Source organism: Musca domestica, unplaced genomic scaffold, assembly GCF_030504385.1.
Source record: "Musca domestica strain aabys unplaced genomic scaffold, Musca_domestica.polishedcontigs.V.1.1 63, whole genome shotgun sequence".
NCBI lineage: Eukaryota > Metazoa > Arthropoda > Insecta > Diptera > Muscidae > Musca > Musca domestica.
This window is the reverse complement of record NW_026712370.1, coordinates 301,419-322,054: the sequence shown is the minus strand read 5'-3', so window position 1 is coordinate 322,054 and position 20,636 is coordinate 301,419. Positions and strand designations below refer to the sequence as shown.

The window sequence follows — 20,636 nt, the reverse complement described above, 5'->3', positions numbered from 1 at the left end:
CCATGTCCAACTGCTGAGAACGGCGTTTTTGGGATGTTCTTGGGGACCTCTCAACACTGGCTCGTACGGCAGCGATATTCTCGGCGAATCGCCTTGGTCGACTTTTATATGGCCTCTTCGGATTAGAAAGAGCCTTACCAGTCGAAAATTTTTCGTATAAACGCTCAATGATGTTCTTAGAAGGCGCACTTCTCACATTTTTTAATGTTTTAAAAGCACGTTGAGTTTTCACAATTGACTACTTCTGTTGAATGTAAATTTCAACTATTTCAGAGCGCTCGCGTGGCGTGTATTGGTTCATGGTAAAAATCTGCTTGGGCTGACGCTTCAAACGCGGTGTGTCATTAAGCGATGCGACATCTCTGTCAAAAGTTATGGCGTTGCCAAATGGGTCCGTCGAATATGGGAAATCCTGTAAGCAAAAAATTATTAGTTTTTCCCATAAAAGTTATAATACGAAGTAATGAGTAACGACAACTCAGTGAGAGCACGTCCGACTACTAAACTTAAGGCCGTTGGGTCAAATCTCCACGACAGAAAAATAATAAAATACGAAGAGACAACTAATATTTGTATCAGTGGCTGAGTGAAATCCGATTCGAAGATTACAAGATGAAACACAAATCATTTGTTTGACCAAAGGACGAACACTATTGAAATTGGAAATAATCGGTCAAAATTTAAATATAACTCCCATTTACACCTTGGTTCCGATTGGCTTTTTATTGTGCACCAAACGTGTAATATCAGCCCAAATAGTATGGAATTTTGCACATACGACCTAATTAGCCCTGAAAATAAGTATGCCAAATTTGATTGGAATCGGTTCAGATATAACTACAGCTCCCATAGTTTTGTCCTCCGCATCCGTACTATGCACGCTGTTACAATTATATTTGGGGAATTATATCAAATACAGTTCAGAAATACCTTTGCTTCATTTTATCGGTTCAGATATAGCATCCATATATATCTTCGCCCGGTTTGCCTTTTATTGTGCACGAAACGGGTAATATTAGCCCAAATGGGACGGAATTTGGCAATTATGACCAAATTGAGAAACAAATATGTCACATATGGTGAAAATCGGTTCAGATATAGCGATAGCTCCCATATCACACATCTGTAATATGCACTCCTTAACGATATTCAAAGAAATATATCAAATCCAGGTCAGAAATACCTTTGCCGAATTTTATCGAGATCGGTTCAGATTTGGGCATAGCTCCCATATATATCATTATCTGATTTTAAGTTAATTGTGCACCAAATGGGTAATTCAGGATGAGATAAAAAAAACTGAAACAAAGTCAAACGCCATAGTTTTAACGTTTTTTTTTTTTTTCAATTTTATCGAATGAAAACAAAAAATGTCGGAAATAGAAATATGTTTAGATTTGTTCGGATTGGTTACCCTTGGCACGAATTATGGCCTTCAAATGGCCAATGAAACAAAATGGTTTACGGTATTTTGGCCCATTCCCGGCGAAGCGATTGCTGGAGGTGATCGACACTTTGGTATTTTTTAGTGCCAACCTTGCCTTTCAAAATACTCAAGATACAATAGTCCAACGGATTGGTGTCCGGGGATTTTAGTGGCCTTGTGCGCTGGAAATGAAGCGAGGAACCTCATTTTGTAGCTATTCTTGGGTGGCGCGTGTTGAGTGCCATGGTGTTGAGTTCTGTTGGAATGTCCAAGGTGTGCGGCCAAAGTGTTTGCGTGCTCAAGACTTTAATACACCCTCCAGAATATTTTCGCTATGATATTCGACATTTATTCTGATGTCATGGTGGATTAATGCGAGCGGAGAGCGACCATCAGCTATTATTGCGGCCCACACCATCACCATGGCCGGCGCTTGAGGTCTAGTGGCCAACCGAAGTTGCACATTTTCAGCTGACCGCTTTGGCAAGTACAAACGATCATTTTGTTTGTTTACAAACTGCTGGACAACGAATGTTTTCCCATCGGAGTAAACCACATTCAGCAGTTCACCACTTTCGGCCAACCGAAGCAACTCTTTAGTTCCTTTGAGTCTATTTTCTTTCTGTTGCGGTGTAAGTACTTGCACTTTTTGGAATTTCAACGGATTTAGCGCGAGCTCATTTTTCAACATTTACCGAATGAAATAATGCGATATGTTCGGCTCACGAGCCATTTTTCGGTCACTGCGACGCGGATTTTGATCAAGTTGCTTCTTTACTCTTCGAACTATTTCTGCTGATGTTTCTGTTTTCTTCCGTACACTTCCTTGACGTCGGGCTACGCTACCAGTATGACGGTAACGAGCGATGGTACGAGACACAAAAGATTTATTCACAATTAAATGCTGGAGTGCTCTAACAATAGCCACTTATGGTTTTCCAGCCAAATATAATTAAATCACATTATCACGCTGGAATTCCATCCCAAATAATTTTTTGTCTGGAAAATTATCACAATAATGCTTTCGAACGCTTGTATACAATATAATGAGCTGTCACTGAAATAATTTAACAGCTGTCGGATATGTGGCTTAGAAATGGCAGCAGTCTGAATTTGATTGCAGGTTTTCCACATATTTTCCTCAGTCAACAGTTTAACTGTATAGAGGACATATTTGCGGTCATTCTGGGGACATTCTGTATATAAAAAAAAAAAAAAAAAAAAAAAAAAACTTTTCAAGGTTTTCTAGGCACAGAAGGCCTTCACGATGTCGCCATATTGAGAAGACATTCAAAAGTACTACTTAAATTTGAAAAGGACTTTCCAGAGGTCTTCTATATACAATGAACCTTCGTGAGGCCCTCTTTACATATAACTCCGTATCGAGGTCCGTTTTATACAGAAGATCTTCTTCTTTTCTGTACATATAGAACCTGTTAGATGGTATTTATCCTCAGAAGTTTTTTCAAATATATTTTGTGATTAGAAAATCGTCCATAGGTCCCTTCCCTAAGGGCCTTTCTCTAAACTGTATAGAATACGCTTTAGCGGTTCTCTTAAGTTTTCGCTATAGGGATAATCCTACGGAGGGGTTTACTCAAAATAAGGTTATTTATGGACATGGAGTGGTCTTCTTTAGACGACATGTACTTAAGAAGCCTCCTTCAATATTTGACCCTTTATTGATATCATACATAGAAGTTTTTATTCCACCTTAATGTATTCTGAATGACTTTTACACAAAAAAAAAAACTTTCGCGATATCTTCTACAAGTAGTAGCTCTACTGAACATCTCACACACGTTGAAGATTTTGTGTGTTTGGAAGAACTTATGGATGTGTGTTTAAGACCAACGGTACTCGAGAATTTTTTTTTTTATATGGAGGTCTTTTTAATGTTCATGATATATTAAATAAGTCTTTCCATTCACATAAGGCTTGAAGATTTTCTGGTGCTAGTCATCTGCATATAAAACCCATTTCTGATGTATTTTTATATACCATCTATAGTTTGCTGTAAAAATATGATTTTTACAGCTCTTTTGTTTATTAAAATGCTCCCACAGATTTTCTACACATTTCAGATTTTGTAAAGAATTTCTCTGCCCAAAATTATCGCTTGGCGATCATTGGCAAACAACTTAACACTCTATGGAGATGCGCTGTTCGTAAAATAGCTCTAAGGGGCCTTCTTTAACAACTAGAGCTCTCTTAAGGTCCTATATATTAGAGTACATCATGTGTGACATATTTTTAACCAATATTGATGTAACCTAAGAATTCAAGTTCTCGAGAGGCTTTCATTGGAGGTATTTCAACATTGGTCCACATGTTGGCATCTAAGAATTCAAGTTCTCGGGAGGCTTTCCTGAGAGGTATTTCAACATTGGTCCACATGTTGGCATCGATTTGGGTTATTGGGAAAGTCAGATCCATTTTTCATATTATATGATGCAATATAGTTGGATAAATTATACCTCTGGAAAATATGTCCTCACCTGTGCTATTACATTTCTAAATGGAAATCGTTTTCCTTGGTTTTTGTAATAAACTTTTGAGAAACAGAATTTCCACAAATCTTCAATATATTTTTTTATTTCTAATTTGAAATTATGTTTCTTTCCAAGAAATACTTGCTTCTATTTCTAAAAATAACTCTTCAAATCGGCGATATTTAGTTCCTTTTTATTTACCCTCTTTTGTTTTCCTAATTTTCATCTCACACAACAAAAGTCAGTTCATTGTGTTAGTTTTCCATTTAATGGCAAATACTGTTTAAATTATATTTGAACTTATAATTAGTATCATTTTTTGCACTTAACATTTTGAACCAGAAAAAAAAATTCACCGTAACTATGAACGACCAGGTGGCGGCAGTAAGTAAGGGTATTTCCAAATGATTAAAACACATTCACACTCACGCTCACAATTCTAATATTAGAACGAGTGGCAACAATTATTTAAATGTCGAGGGTAGGTGCAATTCGTATCATTAAATATGTATGGAGAATTATAGTAGCATTTACTGTGTATTTCATGGAAAACAATAGTTTCCGTTTAAATTTGAAGGTGTAATTAATGAAATCGGAAAATTGAATCATTGCAAGCAAAAGGTGAATTTAAAAGCAGGAAGGAATGGTCAAAAGTCGACCGTGGTCGACTATATGATACCTATAACTAATGTGATAGCTCCCGTAACAAAGAAAGGTTTTTATATGCAATTTCTGTGAAGTAGATTACACCAAAAGTCAAAAGTAGGGCAGGCCGACTATGTTGTAACCTACACCACTATGCACATTTAGTAGAGCTCCCATATAGCACATTTGGCTTTATAGCAGTTAAAGTTTGCTATAGAGTGCATGATATCACTTGGAGGAGGATTATATTAAAAAATATAAATCGAAGCCTAGTTGCACAAAATAGAAACATACGTCCCGATATTCTCTCCATTTAGGCAGATATAGTCATTATGTGCAGAATAAACCTGAAATCGGATTAAGGATATATATGGGGTATATATTGAAATCTTTGCCGTTCTCGATAAAATTTGACAAAAATGTTTGCGAGCTTTATAAGATATATGACACCAAATATCATTGTTGTCGAATGCATATTACGGAAGGACTTAAACACCATATTCGACGGACCCATGACTCTTTGGGCCCATTCCAATTGACGAGGCTTGTCCGCAGGCAACATTCTTTGCGTCAATTGAATTTTATACGGGAACTAATGCAAATCAATGCGAATAATCCGTTGTAAAGTGGACCGAGCCATGCCCAACTGCTGAGAACGGCGTTTTTGGGATGTTCTTGGGGACCTCTCAACACTGGCTCGTACGGCAGCGATATTCTCGGCCGATCGCCTTCGTCGACTTTTATATGGCCTCTTCGGATTAGAAAGAGCCTTACCAGTCGAAAATTTTTCGTATAAACGCTTAATGGTGTTCTTAAAAGGCGAACTTCTCACATTTCTTAATGTTTTAAAAGCACGTTGAGTTTTCACAATTGACTTCTTCTGTTGATTGTAAATTTCAACTATTTCGCGTGGCGTGTATTGGTTCATGGTAAAAATCTGCTTGGACTGACGCTTCAAACGCGGTATGTCATTAAGCGATGTGACATCTTTGTCAAAAGTTATGGCGTTGCCAGATGGGTCCGTCGAATATGGGCAACCCTGTATCTGAACCGATTTTCTCCGAAATTAATGTACTTGCTTCTAGTCTGAATTCGGTCGTATATGCCAAAATTCAGTTCATTTGGACTGATTTTGGCCATTTGGTGCACAATTAATTCGAAATCGGTTGAGGATATACAGGGTGAGATAAAAAACTGCAACAAAGTGAAATGCCATAATTTTTACATTTTTTTAAATGTTATTGAATGAAAGCAAAAAATATCGGAAATAGCATCAAATTTTAGAATAAGTTTAGATTTGTTTGAATCGGTCACCTTTGGCACGAATTATGGCCTTCAAACGGCAAATGAAACCACACCCGCATGTTGCTCTGCGGCGAAGCGCTTGCTTGAGGTGATCGACACTTTGGTTTTAGTGCCAACCTTGCTTTCCAAAATACTCCAGACACAATAGTCCAAGGGATTGCGGTCTGCGCCCAAAATGTTTGCGTACCCAAGGCACCCTCTTTCAATAGGTTTTGTCCTTGGGTCAAACAAATATTATTTAGAAAATATCATCTCAATCGGATAATAAATGCGACCTTCATTTTGTTCACAAAAATACATGGACAGACGGACGGACTGACATGTTTAAATCGACTCAGAATGTAGTTCTATGAAGAACCTCAAAAGTAACTTTGGGTCTATCTCGCTTCCCTCTCCATGTTACAAACAAAGGCACACAGACAATAACCACTATGTAGAGCAGGATATAAATAATATGGTGTGTGAAATTAGAGTTATTCCACAGTTTGAAATTTGAAAAAATTGAAATATTTTCAATAATTGTACGAATTTGACGATTAGTTGTTCGGCAGAGAATTCACGGGGTTCTAATGTCAAAAAGGGGTCCTAATTGATGTAAAGAGGTTCAAAGAGAACTGAAAATTATCGAAATAAGGAGGATTAACAAACTGTCACTCCCCATTCAATACTAGTAAAGCTTTTTATTTAATTTTATTTAGTTTTCTGCAATAAAAATTTCTCTTAATATTCTCAAAACGAATTCTCAGCTTAACAATCAATAACTCACACATTACTCTCAGGGACTCTGTGCAACCACTTTATTGTATTATCACCTTAGACAGGAGACTCATAATAATATTTATGTTTTTTTAAAGTTGTTAATATTTTAACGACCATAAATTAAAATCCTCACTTCAGTCTTCATTGTTTTTTAGAGCCTTATGAGGTTCTTTATTATTATGCTTTTAAAATAATAAATTGTGAGCTTAGCAGAAATGTGAATAAAAAAAAACAGGGAAGGAGATGATACAGTCAAACCAGGTTATAATGAACATGAGGGAAAAAATATTTTTTTCCTTTTCGACTGTACTCCGACTGTACATTTATAAGTCCATAACATTTATTAATTGCATTAAATATTATCATAAGTTATTCTTTTTAGTACTGCCCTCACTGTATCAAATCCTCACATACATGAGTGCATTGTTTAAGATAATTACCAACTGCTTTTGGTTTATTCCCTTATTATTCATTGTTTTCTTTCTCTTCTTCTTCTTCGTCTTCTTTCAGTTTGGACTCACGCGGCGGAAATGTAAAATTGGCCACCCATTCAGCCATAGCTAGCGATTTGGGTCAACGTCTATTCTTTTCCATTGGCGATAATCCCAAGGATTCACGTCTTCAGATACGCGATGTTATACCAACGGATGGCGGTGTTTATCGCTGTAGAATAGATTATTTCAATTCGCCAACGCGTAACTATAGAATAAATTTAACATTGGTTGGTAAGTTGATAAAACAAAGATGACAAACAAAAAAAGAGTGAAACAGAAATGAAAAAAAAAAATCTAGGATATTCAAAAGCAAACGAATAAAAAAGAGTTATTGTTTTAGTAAAAACAATAATAACAACAACAACAGCAGCAGCAGCACCTGTCTAGGAAAAGATGAGATGATGAATAGTTAAAAATATGCTCTGATGGTGCAAATGAAGTTATGGAGCTTAGACATTGGGTTTGTTTGGAATTTGGAAAAACAATAGAATCATCCTTAAAAATTTTAGGAAAGGGGAATAAGAAAATAAACATACGCGCTGATGAGGCATGTGGTGCTACTGATGTTATGGCGTTTAGATATAGGGGACAGTGGGTTTGTTTGGATTTTGGTAAACATTCGGCTCTTGCTTAAAAATATAAGGAAAGGGAATAAAGGGTGGAATCGTTGAGATCAACTTTTAATTGAAAATTGTAGCAACAATACACACAAATATTATTAAAATTCTGTCCAATGACATAGAATAAGTCGATTTATGCACGTCCGTCTGTTTATCTTTCCATAGGCTTTTATGCAATGTTCAGGTCGCATTTATTGTTCAATTGAGATGACATTTTGTAGAGACCATTTTTTGATACAAGGTTATTAAAATTTGTAAAAATTGGGCAGATAAATGCATTTTAGTTCATACGACCTAAAAGTATGTCAAATTTGATGAAAATCAGTTCTGATAAAGCTATATAAAGTGTGAAATGAAAAAAACTGCAACCAACTTCAGACTGCTGTCATTTCTAAGCCACTCGTCCGACAGCTGTTAAAATTATTCCAGTGACAGCTCATTATATTGTTTGCAAAGCGTTCAAAAGCATTTTGGTGAGAATTTCCCAGAAAAAAGTTATTCGTGATGGAATTCAAGTGTTCTTTCTTTATATTTGGCTGGAAAACCAAAAGTGGCTTTCGTTAGAGCACTCCAGCATTTAAATGTGAGTAAATCTTTTGTGTCTCGTACCATCGCTCGTTACCGTGGTACTGGTAGCGTAGCCCGACGTCAAGGAAGTGGACGGAAGAAAACAGCAACATAAGCAGTAATGGTTCAAAATGTAAAGTAGCGACTTGATCGAAACCCGCCTCGCAGTAGCCGAAAAATGGCTCGTGAGCTGAACATATCGCAATATGCCATTCGGCAAATATTGAAAAGTGAGCTCGGCGTAAAGCCATTAAAATTCCAAAAAGTGCAGGAACTTAAACCGCAACAGAAAGAAAATAGACTCAAAAGAGCTAAAGAGTTGATCCGCTTGGCCGAAAGTGGTGAACTTCCGAATTTGGTTTTCTCCAATGAGAAAACATTCGTTGTCCAGCAGTTTGTAAACAAACAAAATTTTTACTTGCCAAAGAGGTCAGCTGAAAATGTGCACCTTCGGTTGGCCACCAGAACTCAAGCGCCGATCATGGTGATGGTGTGGGCCGCCATAACGGCCGATGGTCGCTCTTCGCTCGTATTACTCGATCGGAATAAATGCCGAAAATACTCTGGAGGGTGTATTAAAGCCATGGGCACACAAACATTTTGGCCGCAGACCTTGGACATTCCAACAGGACTCAGCACCATCGAACTCAGCACGCGCCACCCAAGAATGGTTACAAAATGAGTTTCCTCGCTTCATTTCCAGACTACAACGACCACCAAAATCTCCGGATACCAATCCGTTGGGCTATGGTGTCTGGAGCAGTTTGGAAAACAAAATTAGCACTAAAAAATATCAAAGTATCGATCGCCTCAAGCAAGCGCTTCGCCGAGAATGGGATAAAATACCGCAGAGCAAAACATTCGGGCAGCGTGTGACGGTTTCATTGGCCTTTTGAAGGCCATAATTCGTGCCAAAGGTGATCAATTCGAACATATCTAAACTTGTTCTACAATTTGTTGATATTTCCGATGTTTTGTGCTGTCATTTAATAAATTTTAAAAAAATAATGTAAAAATGAAGGCTTTTATTTAGATATTTTCAATTTTCTAACGATAGCCACTTGTGGTTTTCCAGAATAACCTTTTTTCTGGAAAATTCTCACCGCAATGCTTTTGAACGCTTGTAAACAATATAATGAGCTGTCACTGGAATAATATTAACAGCTGTCGGACGAGTGTCTTAGAAATGACAGCAGTCTGAAGTTAGTTGCAGTTTTTTCATCTCACGCTGTGCACTTGAAGAAATCACAGCCGAACTATAAAATTTTTGAACAAAATACTTCTAATTTTAACATTTCAATCGTCATCACTTTATTTTCAACTCACCACCTTTAAATCGCGTAATTTAAAATAGAATATTTTCCAAAACACCTTTGCCTAGAAATCTAGTCGGTATAAAAATTCCCACGTTGGCCGAACACAAAAACCCCTTGTCTGGTGGTTAATGGAAACAAAAATATATTACACCACCCACTGTGATAAAAACTACTTGCGTACGTTGGGAACGCACATACACACCAATGCAATATGCATGCCAGTGACACTTTCAAATCATTTATAGGTGTGTATTTGTGTGTGTGTTTGCTTTTACCCACATTGATATTTACGTTTTTAAAGTAAACATGGCAAAAATTAGAAGAGACACTTTTCACTATCACGTTTCGGGCAAAAGTTGGTCCGTGTCGGTTGGTGTTGTTGGGAAAAAGTTTTTCCCCAACATTCATACGTTTTCCCGGTTGGACAACATTGAGTTTTTACGCTTTTTCCATTATCCGCAACGCGATAAAGTTTGACATGGCACGAGGCATTGCTGTGGCATCACCACGCATACCTTGCCAGTACCTTATTCTAGGTGAATGTGTGTGTGTGTGTGCGTGAGTGAGTACTGTTTTGTGGAGTGTTTCTGTCGGAGTTTGGTTCGTGCGATACGTGGATAAGGAAAATGTGATTACGCACATGGTCGAATGAAGAGAGAAAATACCACCACATTCATATCCGTTGAGCCATACCATACCGTTGAGGTGCCATCACCACACACAAACACACAGACATACCCGCGTACAAACTTACATCTGCATATGGGATACTTTCAGACCTAATGAATATTCCTGAATGCAGCTCACGTTCTGTCTTCGTTCTTGAGGCCCGTTGTCACTACCACTGCTGATGCTGCTGCTGCTGTTGTTTCGAACAAAATCACGTGGAGAAATTTATGTACAACTTGCGTTCCATGCTTTTAACTTTCATATGACCATAATAATATTTATACGCTTGTTTTTCCTGTCTCCTTTGTTTCATTGTTTGCTTGTTTGTGTCTTCTTTTTTTATAGTTCCTCCAGAAGAGCCTCGCATATTCGATGCCCAAGGTAATGAAATTGCCCAGGCAGGACCATTTCGTGAGGGTTATGAAATGTTTTTATGCTGTCAAGTCAAAGGAGGTAAGTTGATAATCAAAAACAAAAAAAAAAAACAGACAACCTGAGAAGGTAACATAAAACTAAAAAACTACTTAAAGGACCAAGGACAAATACATCTGACAGCCATTACATGGACAATATTTAAGAGAATCAGACATACTTTAATAAAAAAAAAACTTTGCTTGTTGATGTGTCATTATACCCTATACCACAAGGTAGTCAGGGTATTATGTCTTTGTGCATTTGTTTGTAACAGGCAAAAGGAAACGAGATAGACCCATAGTTCCTTTTAATGATCTGCATATAATCACATTCTGAGTCGATTTATGCATGTCCGTCCGTCCGTCCATGTATTTTTGTAAACAAAGTACAGTTCACATTTATTGCCCTATCCAGATGAAATTTTGCACAAATCATTTGTTTGGCCCAAGGACGAACCCTATTGAAATTGGAGGTAATCGGTCAAAATTTAGATATAGCTCCCATATATATGTTCGTCCGATTTTCTCTTTACTGTGTACAAACGTGTAATATCAGTCCGAATAGTATGGAATTTTGCACGTACGATCAGATTGGACCTGAAAATAAGTATGCCAAATTTGATCGAAATCGGTTCAGATGTAGCTATAGCTCCCATATATACTGTTCATCCGATTTGTTATTTTTGTCCTCCGCAGCCGTATTATGCACTCTGTAACAACAATATTTGGGGAAATATATCAAATACAGCTCAGAAATACATTTGCTAAATTTTATCGAGATCGGTTCAGATTTGGATATAGCTCCCATATATAACTTCGTCCGATTTACCTTTGATTGTGCACCAAACGTCTAATATTTGCCCAACTGGGATGAAATTTGGCACTTGCGACCAAATTGAGTCTAGAAGCTAGTATGTCAAATTTGGTGAAGATCGGTTCAGATATAGCTATAGCTCCCATATATATTGTTCATCCGATTTGTCATATTTGTTACCCACAGTCGTAATATGCACTCCGTAACAACGATATTCAGGGAAATATATCAAATACAGCTCAGAAATATCTTAGCCAAATTTTATCAAGATCGGTTCCGATTTGGATATAGCTCCCATATATATTTTTATCCGCTTTCAAATTAATTGTGTACCAAATGGGCAATACAAGTCCGAATTTAAAAGATACAAATTCTTCGGCATATTTAGTCCTTTAAACTTTAAATTATTAGTATAATCATAGCGTGTGTGATTGAAATCTCCCATAAAAACTTTTAATTGTTATGCGGAGCTCTACTAAATTAGCAAAGTGGTGTAGGGTATCATAAAATCGGCCCTGTCCGATTTTAGGACTTTCTTTACTGGTCTTAAGTCTTAAGAACACAGCAACACATTGAGCAGGAAAATGTGTCCATATATTTCTTGAAACATCCTTTTTTGCGGATCTTGAATGCTGTGACCATGACCATGACAATAAAAATGCTAAATGATTCATTTTTGTTTTGTTGGTCTCTGCTTTGCCTTCTTGGCGCATCCTTATCATCACCATCTCCTTCATCACAAAAGGCCATTAAGAATGCGTAAGTCTTAACAGTGGCAAAGGCCAAGTGTCTTGCATTTCGTTTTGGCATTGTTTAAGCATCATCCACCATTATGTCATAAAGTGACATGCTTCCATTTCTCATAAAAGCCCATCTTGTCTTCTTCGTCTTCATCGTCACCGCCTTTAGCCTCTTTACCAAGACAAAGAGCCGTCCATAACCAGGATCCTTGGGATTCCTAAAGTATGTGCAAATGTTGTTATGCCATAAAGTAAGAATGTATGTGTGTGTATGTTGATACAATCTCATTGGTAGTTGCACCCCGTTCACATGGTGGCTCATCCCAGTAACATACATGTATATTCATTATCTCTTATGAGTTGATTGTAATACAAATGTGTAAGAGTCATTCTTCTTTGATGGGCGGACAGCACTGTGGGCAAAAGTAATTGTTATATAATTGTTATATAATGGAAGATCTTCTGGAAGCATTGCAATTTTTGAAGGTATTCTTACAGACCTTCCGCAAGTAAAGCAAATAATAAAGACCATTTTTAGATCTCTTCAAGTAAAGAAAGGATTTTTCAATTATCTTTGATTTAAAAAAAAAAAAAAATCTGGATGTAATTTTTGATATGACCTTTCGGTACCTTCATTAAATACTACACTGGACATTTTTAAGTTAGGAAGACCCTTGAACATTTATTTTCATAATTTTGGGTTTCCTTTAAATGTGTAGTATATATAAAACCAGTAAAGAAAGTCCTAAAGTCGGTCGGGGCCGATTTTATGATACCCTACACCACTTTGCTAATTTAGTTGAGCTCCACATAACAATTTAAAGTTTTTGAGGGAGAATTCAATCATACACCCTATGATTATAATTTAAAGTTCAGAGCACTAAATATGCCGAAGCATTTGTATCTTTTTAATTCGGACTTGTATTGCCCATTTGGTGCACAACTAATTTGAAATCGGATAAAAATATATATGGGAGCTATATCGAAATCAGAACCGATCCCGATAAAATTTGGCAAAGATATTTCTGAGCTGTATTTGGTATGACAAATCGGATGATCAATATATATGGGAGCTATAGCTATATCTGAACCGATCTTCACCAAATTTGACATACTAGCTTCTAGACTCAATTCGGTCGTAAGTGCTAAATTTCAACCAATTTGGGCGAATATTAGACGTTTGGTGCACAATATAAAGTAAGTCGGACGAAGTTATATATGGTAGCTATATCCAAATCTGAACCGATCTCGAATTTAACAAATGTAATTCTGAGCTGAATTCGATATATTTCCCCAAATATTGTTGTTACAGAGTGCATATTACGGCTGCGGAAGACAAAAATAACAAATCGGATGAACAATAAATATGGGAGCTATAGCTATATCTGAACCGATTTCGATCTAATTTGGCATACTTATTTTCAGGTCCAATCTGATCGTACATGCAAAATTCCATACTAACAGATCTGTCCATACGGACAGATATTACACGTTTGGTGCACAATAAAAGGCAAATCGGACGAAGATATATATGGGAGCTATATATAAATTTTGACTGATTATCTCCAATTTCAATAGGGTTCGTTCTTGGGCCAAACAAATCTCAATCGGATAATAAATGGGACCTGCATTTTGTTCACAAGAATACGTGGACAGACGGACGGATGGACAGACGGACTGACATGCATAAATCAACTCAGAAAGTGGTTCTATGCAGATCTTCAAAAGGAACTATGGGTCTATCTAGTTTCCTTTTGCCTGTTACAAACAAATGCACAAAGACATAATACCCTGACCACCTTGTGGTGTAGGGTATAAAAATTAGAGACCTTCTATCCGCAGAAAGATTTTAAAATAATTAGAAATTGGAGGTATACTATTTAAGTAAGGGTTTTTGGAGAGATACTGTATTTATGGACCCTCCTGTATATCAAAGAATACAAAATATATAAGACTTGTTGATGATTTTCTTTGTATAGAAAATGACAGCTCAGTGGTCTTCAGTGTTATGACTACATTTTTGAAGTCTTTTCCGCGGAAAGGACATTTTCGAAATGTCCTTGTTAGGATATAACAAAAGAAAGACAAATGTATCTAAGGTACAGAAGACCATAAAAGGACTCCTATTTAGAGAAGACTTCAATTAGATTTCTTATTTTCAGAAGACCACAAAACCATTTTTAAGCAATATCTCTAACATATCTTCTACTCAAGAGAATATAGCGAAAATATCCCTTTTCTTCAGAATTCATCTATAGGAGATTTAACATGTAAAAAATCATTAAGCTCGGCCGGGCCGAATTTTAAATAACTTGCACCATTTGGAAGAAATTTGGAAATTTTCATAAAAATAATGTGAAGAATACTGTTAAAACCATTTGAAAGGAATTTGGAAATTTTCATAAAAATAATGTGAAAAATGCTGTTAAAATCATAGAAATTTCGAATATAAAGAATTACCCTTAAATTAGGACCTATACGAAGACGGGGACCTGCATAGGCAAATTTTGTCATAGGCCATTACAAAATTCAAACTTAAAACAATTCCGGTAAATAATGTCGTAAAAATATCAAAATACCGAATATAGGGAATTTATATAGGTAATTTTCTGTCACAAACTATAGTACTCGGTACGGATTGCAAACTCGAAATTTGAAACGATTCCGGTGAAAAAAGTCCCTAAATTCATAGAAATACCGAATTCATAAAAAGTCGTGGAACGTGAACCTGCGTAGGAAATTTTCTGTCATAGGTTGAAATACCCATTACGAACTGCAAATACGAAATTTGAAATAATTCCGGAGAATAAAGTTGCTAAAATCATCGAAATACCAATTATAGGCAGGTAACGTTATATGTATATGGACCAGCATAAACAATTTTCTGTCACAGACTGGAGTTTCCATTACGAACTCTAACTGCGTAATTTGAAAACATTTTGGTGAATAAAGACGCTAAAATCACCAAAATACCGAATATAGGGAGGTACCGTTATATGGGGGCTATACGGAGACGTGGATCTGCACAGACGATTTTCTGTCTTAGGCTGTAGTATCCATTGCGAACTTCAAATACCAAATTTTGAACAATTCCGATTAATAATGTCGCTAAAATCAACAAAATACCAAATATCGGGAGGCACAGTTATATGGGGGCTATACGAAGACGTGGACCTGCACAGACAATTTTCTGTCTTAGGCTGTAGTATCCATTTCGAACTTCAAATACCAGATTTGAAACAATTCCGGTGAATAATGTCGCTAAAATCATCAAAATACCGAACATCGGGAGGTACCATTATATGCGGGCTATATGAAAACGTGGACCTACATGGCCCATTTACGAACTTAATCTGCCTACTGTAAAAATAAACATGTGTGCAAAATTTTAGCCTTGCATCGCAATTCGTTCGAAAGATAGCGTGACTATAGGAGGTACCATTATATGCGGGCTATATGAAAACGTGGACCTACATGGCCCATTTACGAACTTAATCTGCCTACTGTAAAAATAAACATGTGTGCAAAATTTTAGCCTTGCATCGCAATTCGTTCGAAAGATAGCGTGATTACAACAGACAGACAGACGGACATCGCTAAATTGACTTAGAATTTTACGCTGATCAAGAATATATATACTTTGTTGGGTCTGACATGAGTATTTCGAGGAGTTACAGACGGAATGACAAAATTAATATACCCTCCATAGTATGGTGGAGGGTATAAAAAAGCAGTAAGTTCAGCCGAGACGAAGTTTGAAAATCCTCCGGTGAATAATGCCGTAAAATATCAACATACCGAATATAGGAGGCACTGTACGGATGTCTGGACATGCATAGGTAATTTCCTATCATATTCCGAAGTATTCGTTACGAATTTCAAACGAAATTTGAAAGAATTCCGGTGAAAAAAAAAACCCTAAAATCAACCGAATATAGTAAGGTACCCTTATATGCAGGCTACGCGAAGACGTGAACTGGCTCACGCAATTTTCTGTCATAGACTGTAGTACCCATTAACAAGTTCAAATACGAGATTTGAAGCAATTTCAATTTTACGACACGATAGAAGTAATGAAAATTGTGACCCTTTGTGGCTGAGGTTCCAGAAGGGGTTCGCAGATGTATATCATCTTCATAAAAGATTGGTTAGCAAAAATTTTGGTGTGTGTGTGCAATTTGAAGACAGTTGGATGCTTAGATCGCTTTCTTTGAGCATTTTTTTTTTTAAATTTGACTCTACGTGGGGGAGGTACTAGAAGAAATGGTCAGATCTCTACCATCTTTATAAAAGATCTTGTGTTGATGGAAATTCTGAGATGTCGGATGTTAATTTCGTGTTTTATGAGCTTCATGGATATTCAAAATTTTGACACTTTGTGGGGAGGTACCAGAAGGAGTGGACCGATATATTCCATCTTCACACTAGGCCTTGGATTAATCTGATCTGTTACTTTTTTTAGTTTAGTTTGGAAAGTTCAAATTTAGTTCTTCAAAAAATATTCTAGGAAATCCACAATCAATGATGATTAAATTTTTCTTTACAATTGCAATCTAATAATCCCTCAAGAAATATTCTTAAAAACCACCACTCATATCTCCATCTAACAATGCAAGACATTAAATCTTTCCCCCAATGTTTCTAAATTCATTTACACATACATTTTTCACTCCGTCTAGTTTTTGTTCAATTTAATTAAAAAAATATTTTTTTTTGCTCACTCGAGCTATTAATTGTAACTCCCTCAAAAAAAAGAAAAAAAAAAAAAAAAAAAAACATGAATAGTTCGCCCACCCACAACCTAGCATTGAATTCCAGAACATCTGTTTTAATAATTCGCTTAGTTGTTTATGAATCTAACAAATAACCCTTTTTTCTCATTCACATCTGTCCAATAGTGATGAGAGTAGGTGGCGGGTGGAGGAGCGGCTACATCATTGCCAACATCCTGACATACTCCTGTGATCTGTTAAACGCACTGGTACACACCCCCATACACACATATGCACGTTTATACAGTGTAATACATATGTATTCATTTGTAAGTTTTGGCTACATACCCATCAATCTTGTTTATACAACACTTGTAATGTGTGATTGTGTGTGGGTGTGCGGATATATGGAGCATAGATTTCCAGATAACTTTGCTCGCAGCATTGAATTGCACACTAACACAAACATGTACATGGAATTGCACGCATAGGAACGCATACATTCATAGCTAAACCTCATATTTCCTACTTTCATGCATATCCTAGTGGAGGACATGATGATGATGATGATAAACATAAATTTGGGATGCTAAATATTCTGACAGTTTCTCTTTTGTTTTCGTTGATCTTTCAATGTGTGTGTGTGTTCTGGTGGGGATTTTCTTTCATAGTAATTGTGAGGAGTTTTTTCAATCCCTCTTGCTGCTTTTGTTGCTGCTTCCTTCGCCGCTTTTTGATTTGTCTGTAAATTAACCGGCCACAATCAGTTACTGTTGCCGGTTGGAGTTTCTTTTGAATTTGGTGTTTGATGTTACAAACCGTTACTTGTTGACTGTAAAATTTCCGTGGATTTTCACCAAAGAATTGAATCATCATTAACTGGCATCCGCTGGTAGTGGTGTGGGTTTTCTTATTGTGGCCGTTTTGTTTTTAAGCGTTTTGTGGTTGAGGGGGGAGATTAATTTCCGAAGGAAATAGAGTTAATTATTCCGCTGTTGGACATTGATTGAACGGAAGCCTTTGTTTTGAAAGGCAATGTTGATGCATAAATATCAACATTTAAGTAAGATTACATAAGACTCAACATCAGGGAGTGGGGAATTTCCAGTTAGGATGAAGATATTAAGTTAGTAGAACTCAAATCTTACAAAAACAAGTAAGAATGAATGAATGTAGGATCACTATTTCGAATAGCCTCCATATAAAGATAAATTCCGAATTTATGCTATTTTCTACGAAATGTTTATAGCGTAATGGAGGATATATTACGATCGTCATTCCGTTTGTAACCCATCGAAATAATCATTTTAGAAATAACACAATATATATACTCATGATCAGCGTAAAATTCTAAGACGATTTAGCCCTACCCGTCCGTTCGTCTGTCCGTAAAAACGAATAAAAATAGGAAGCTAAAATTTTGCACAGATCAGTCGTTTGTCTGCAGGCACGTAAAGTTCGAATCTTGGCTATATACTGTCCACGATATCGTATAGACCCCATACAGCGGTACCTCCCTTTATTCGGTATTTTCATGATTTTAGCCAACTTTTTCAATGAAATTCTCTGAAAATAAACACAAGCAGTTCCCTTTATGTACTTTACCCTCTGGAAGTTCTTTACAAGAAGTAAAATTCGTAACAAGATTTGGTAATGGGTACTATTGCCTATGACAAACCAGTAAAGAAAGTCTTAAAGTCGGGCGGGGCCGAGTTTATGATACCCTACACCCTATAATTATAATTTAAAGTTCAAAGGACTAAATATGTCGAAGCTTTTGTATCTTTTAAATTCGGACATGTGTTGCCCATTTGGTGCACAAATAATTTAAAATCGGATAATAATATATATGGGAGCTATATCCAAATCTGAACCGATCTCGATATAATTTGGCAAAGATATTTCTGAGCTGTATTTGATATATTTCCTTGAATATCGTTGTTACGGAGTGCATATTACGGTTGTGGGTAACAAATACAACACATCGGATGAAAAATATATATGGGAGCTATAGCTATATCTGAACCGATCTTAACCATATTTGGCATACTGCCTTCTAGACTCAATTCGGTCGTATGTGCCAAATTCCATCTAATTTGGACAAATATTAGACGTTTGGTGCACAATAAAAGGTAAATCGGACGAAGTTATATGTGGGAGCTATATCCAAATCTGAACCGATCTCGATAAAATTTAGCAAAGGTATTTCTGAGCTGTATTTGATATATTCCCCAAATATTATTGTTACAGAGTGCATATTACGGCTACGGAGGACAAAAATAACAAATGGGTTGAACAATAAATATGGGAGCTATAGCTATATCTGAACCGATCTTCACCAAATTTGACATACTACCTTCTAGACTTAATTCGGTCGTATGTGCCAAATTCCATACTATTCGGGCTGATATTACACGTTTGGTGCACAATAAAAGGCAAATCGGGAGCTATATCTAAATTTTTACTGATTATCTCCAATTGCAATAGGGTTCGTCCTTGGGTCAAACAAATGACTTGTGCAACATTTCATCTCAATCGGATAATAAATGCGACCTGCATTTTGTTCACAAGAATACATGGACAGACGGATGGACGGACAGACGGACTGACATGAATAAATCAACTCAGAAAGTGATTCTATGCATATCCTCAAAAGTAACTATTGGTCTATCTCGCTTCCTTCTCCATGTTACAAGCAAATGCACAAAGACATAATACCCTGACCACCTTGTGGTGTATGGTATAAAAATTGTTTATGCAGACCAACATCTTCGTATAGGCTTCATATCCACCTGAGTTGTTTCAAATTTCATATTTAGAGTACGTAATGGGAATTACAGTTTTTGACAGAAAATTGTCTATGCCGGTCAGGATTTCGTATAGGCTCCATATATCAGTACCTCCCTATATTCGGTATTTTGATGATTTTAGCTATATTATTCACCGGATTTTTTTCAGGTTGCGTATTTGAATATTGTAATGACTTATGACAAAAGTTGTCTATGTTCCACATCCACGTCTTCCTATAGACCCCAATATAGCGGCTATATTCGGTATTTTTAAGATTTTAACAGAATTTTTGGCAAGTGTAATTTTTTGAAAATTTCCAAATTCGTTCCAAATGGTGGTGGTGGGTATTAAAAGTTCGGCCCGGCTGAACTTACTGCTTTTTTGTCAGTAAATGGGAAATCTTTTTTCAATTTTTATACCCTACACCACATAGTGTTAAGGGTATTCGTCCGTCCGTCTGTCCAAATATTTTTATTATTATCCGATTGAGGTGAAGTTTTCCAAATGCTATTTGTTTGGCCCAAGGACGAACTCTACAGAAATTTGTGTGAATCGGTTCAAATTTAGATATAGCTCCCACATATATATACTCACCGATTCCGGGTAAATTGTGCTCCAAATGGGCAATATCAGTCCGAATGACCTAAATTTTGACATTTCTGGACTGTGCATATAGTCTAGAAGCAAGGGTATTAAATTTGATGAAAATCGGTTCAGATATAGCTATAGCTCCCACATATATATGTTTCATCCGATTGGGTGTTTAAGTCCCTCTCATTCGTGAAGTCACTCCAAAAGAATGATGTTTTGGTACCATATATCAGATATAGCCCCGAAATACCTCTGGCAATTTTTATCAAGATCGGTTTAGATT

At 36.6% G+C, this 20,636-nt stretch overlaps 1 protein-coding gene across 9 annotated transcripts in view; it reads left to right on the top strand.

Annotated features, from left to right (window-relative positions):
• The window catches only part of LOC109612281 (uncharacterized), a 518,415-nt gene that overhangs the window by 333,003 nt on the left and 164,776 nt on the right, over positions 1-20,636 (top strand). For all 9 annotated transcript variants that reach the window (XM_059129591.1, XM_059129597.1, XM_059129594.1 and 6 more), the window contains exons 5-6: positions 7,138-7,352; positions 10,639-10,746. In XM_059129591.1, coding sequence (XP_058985574.1) covers positions 7,138-7,352; positions 10,639-10,746 — 323 coding nt within the window. The remainder of the gene's footprint in view (positions 1-7,137; positions 7,353-10,638; positions 10,747-20,636) is intronic.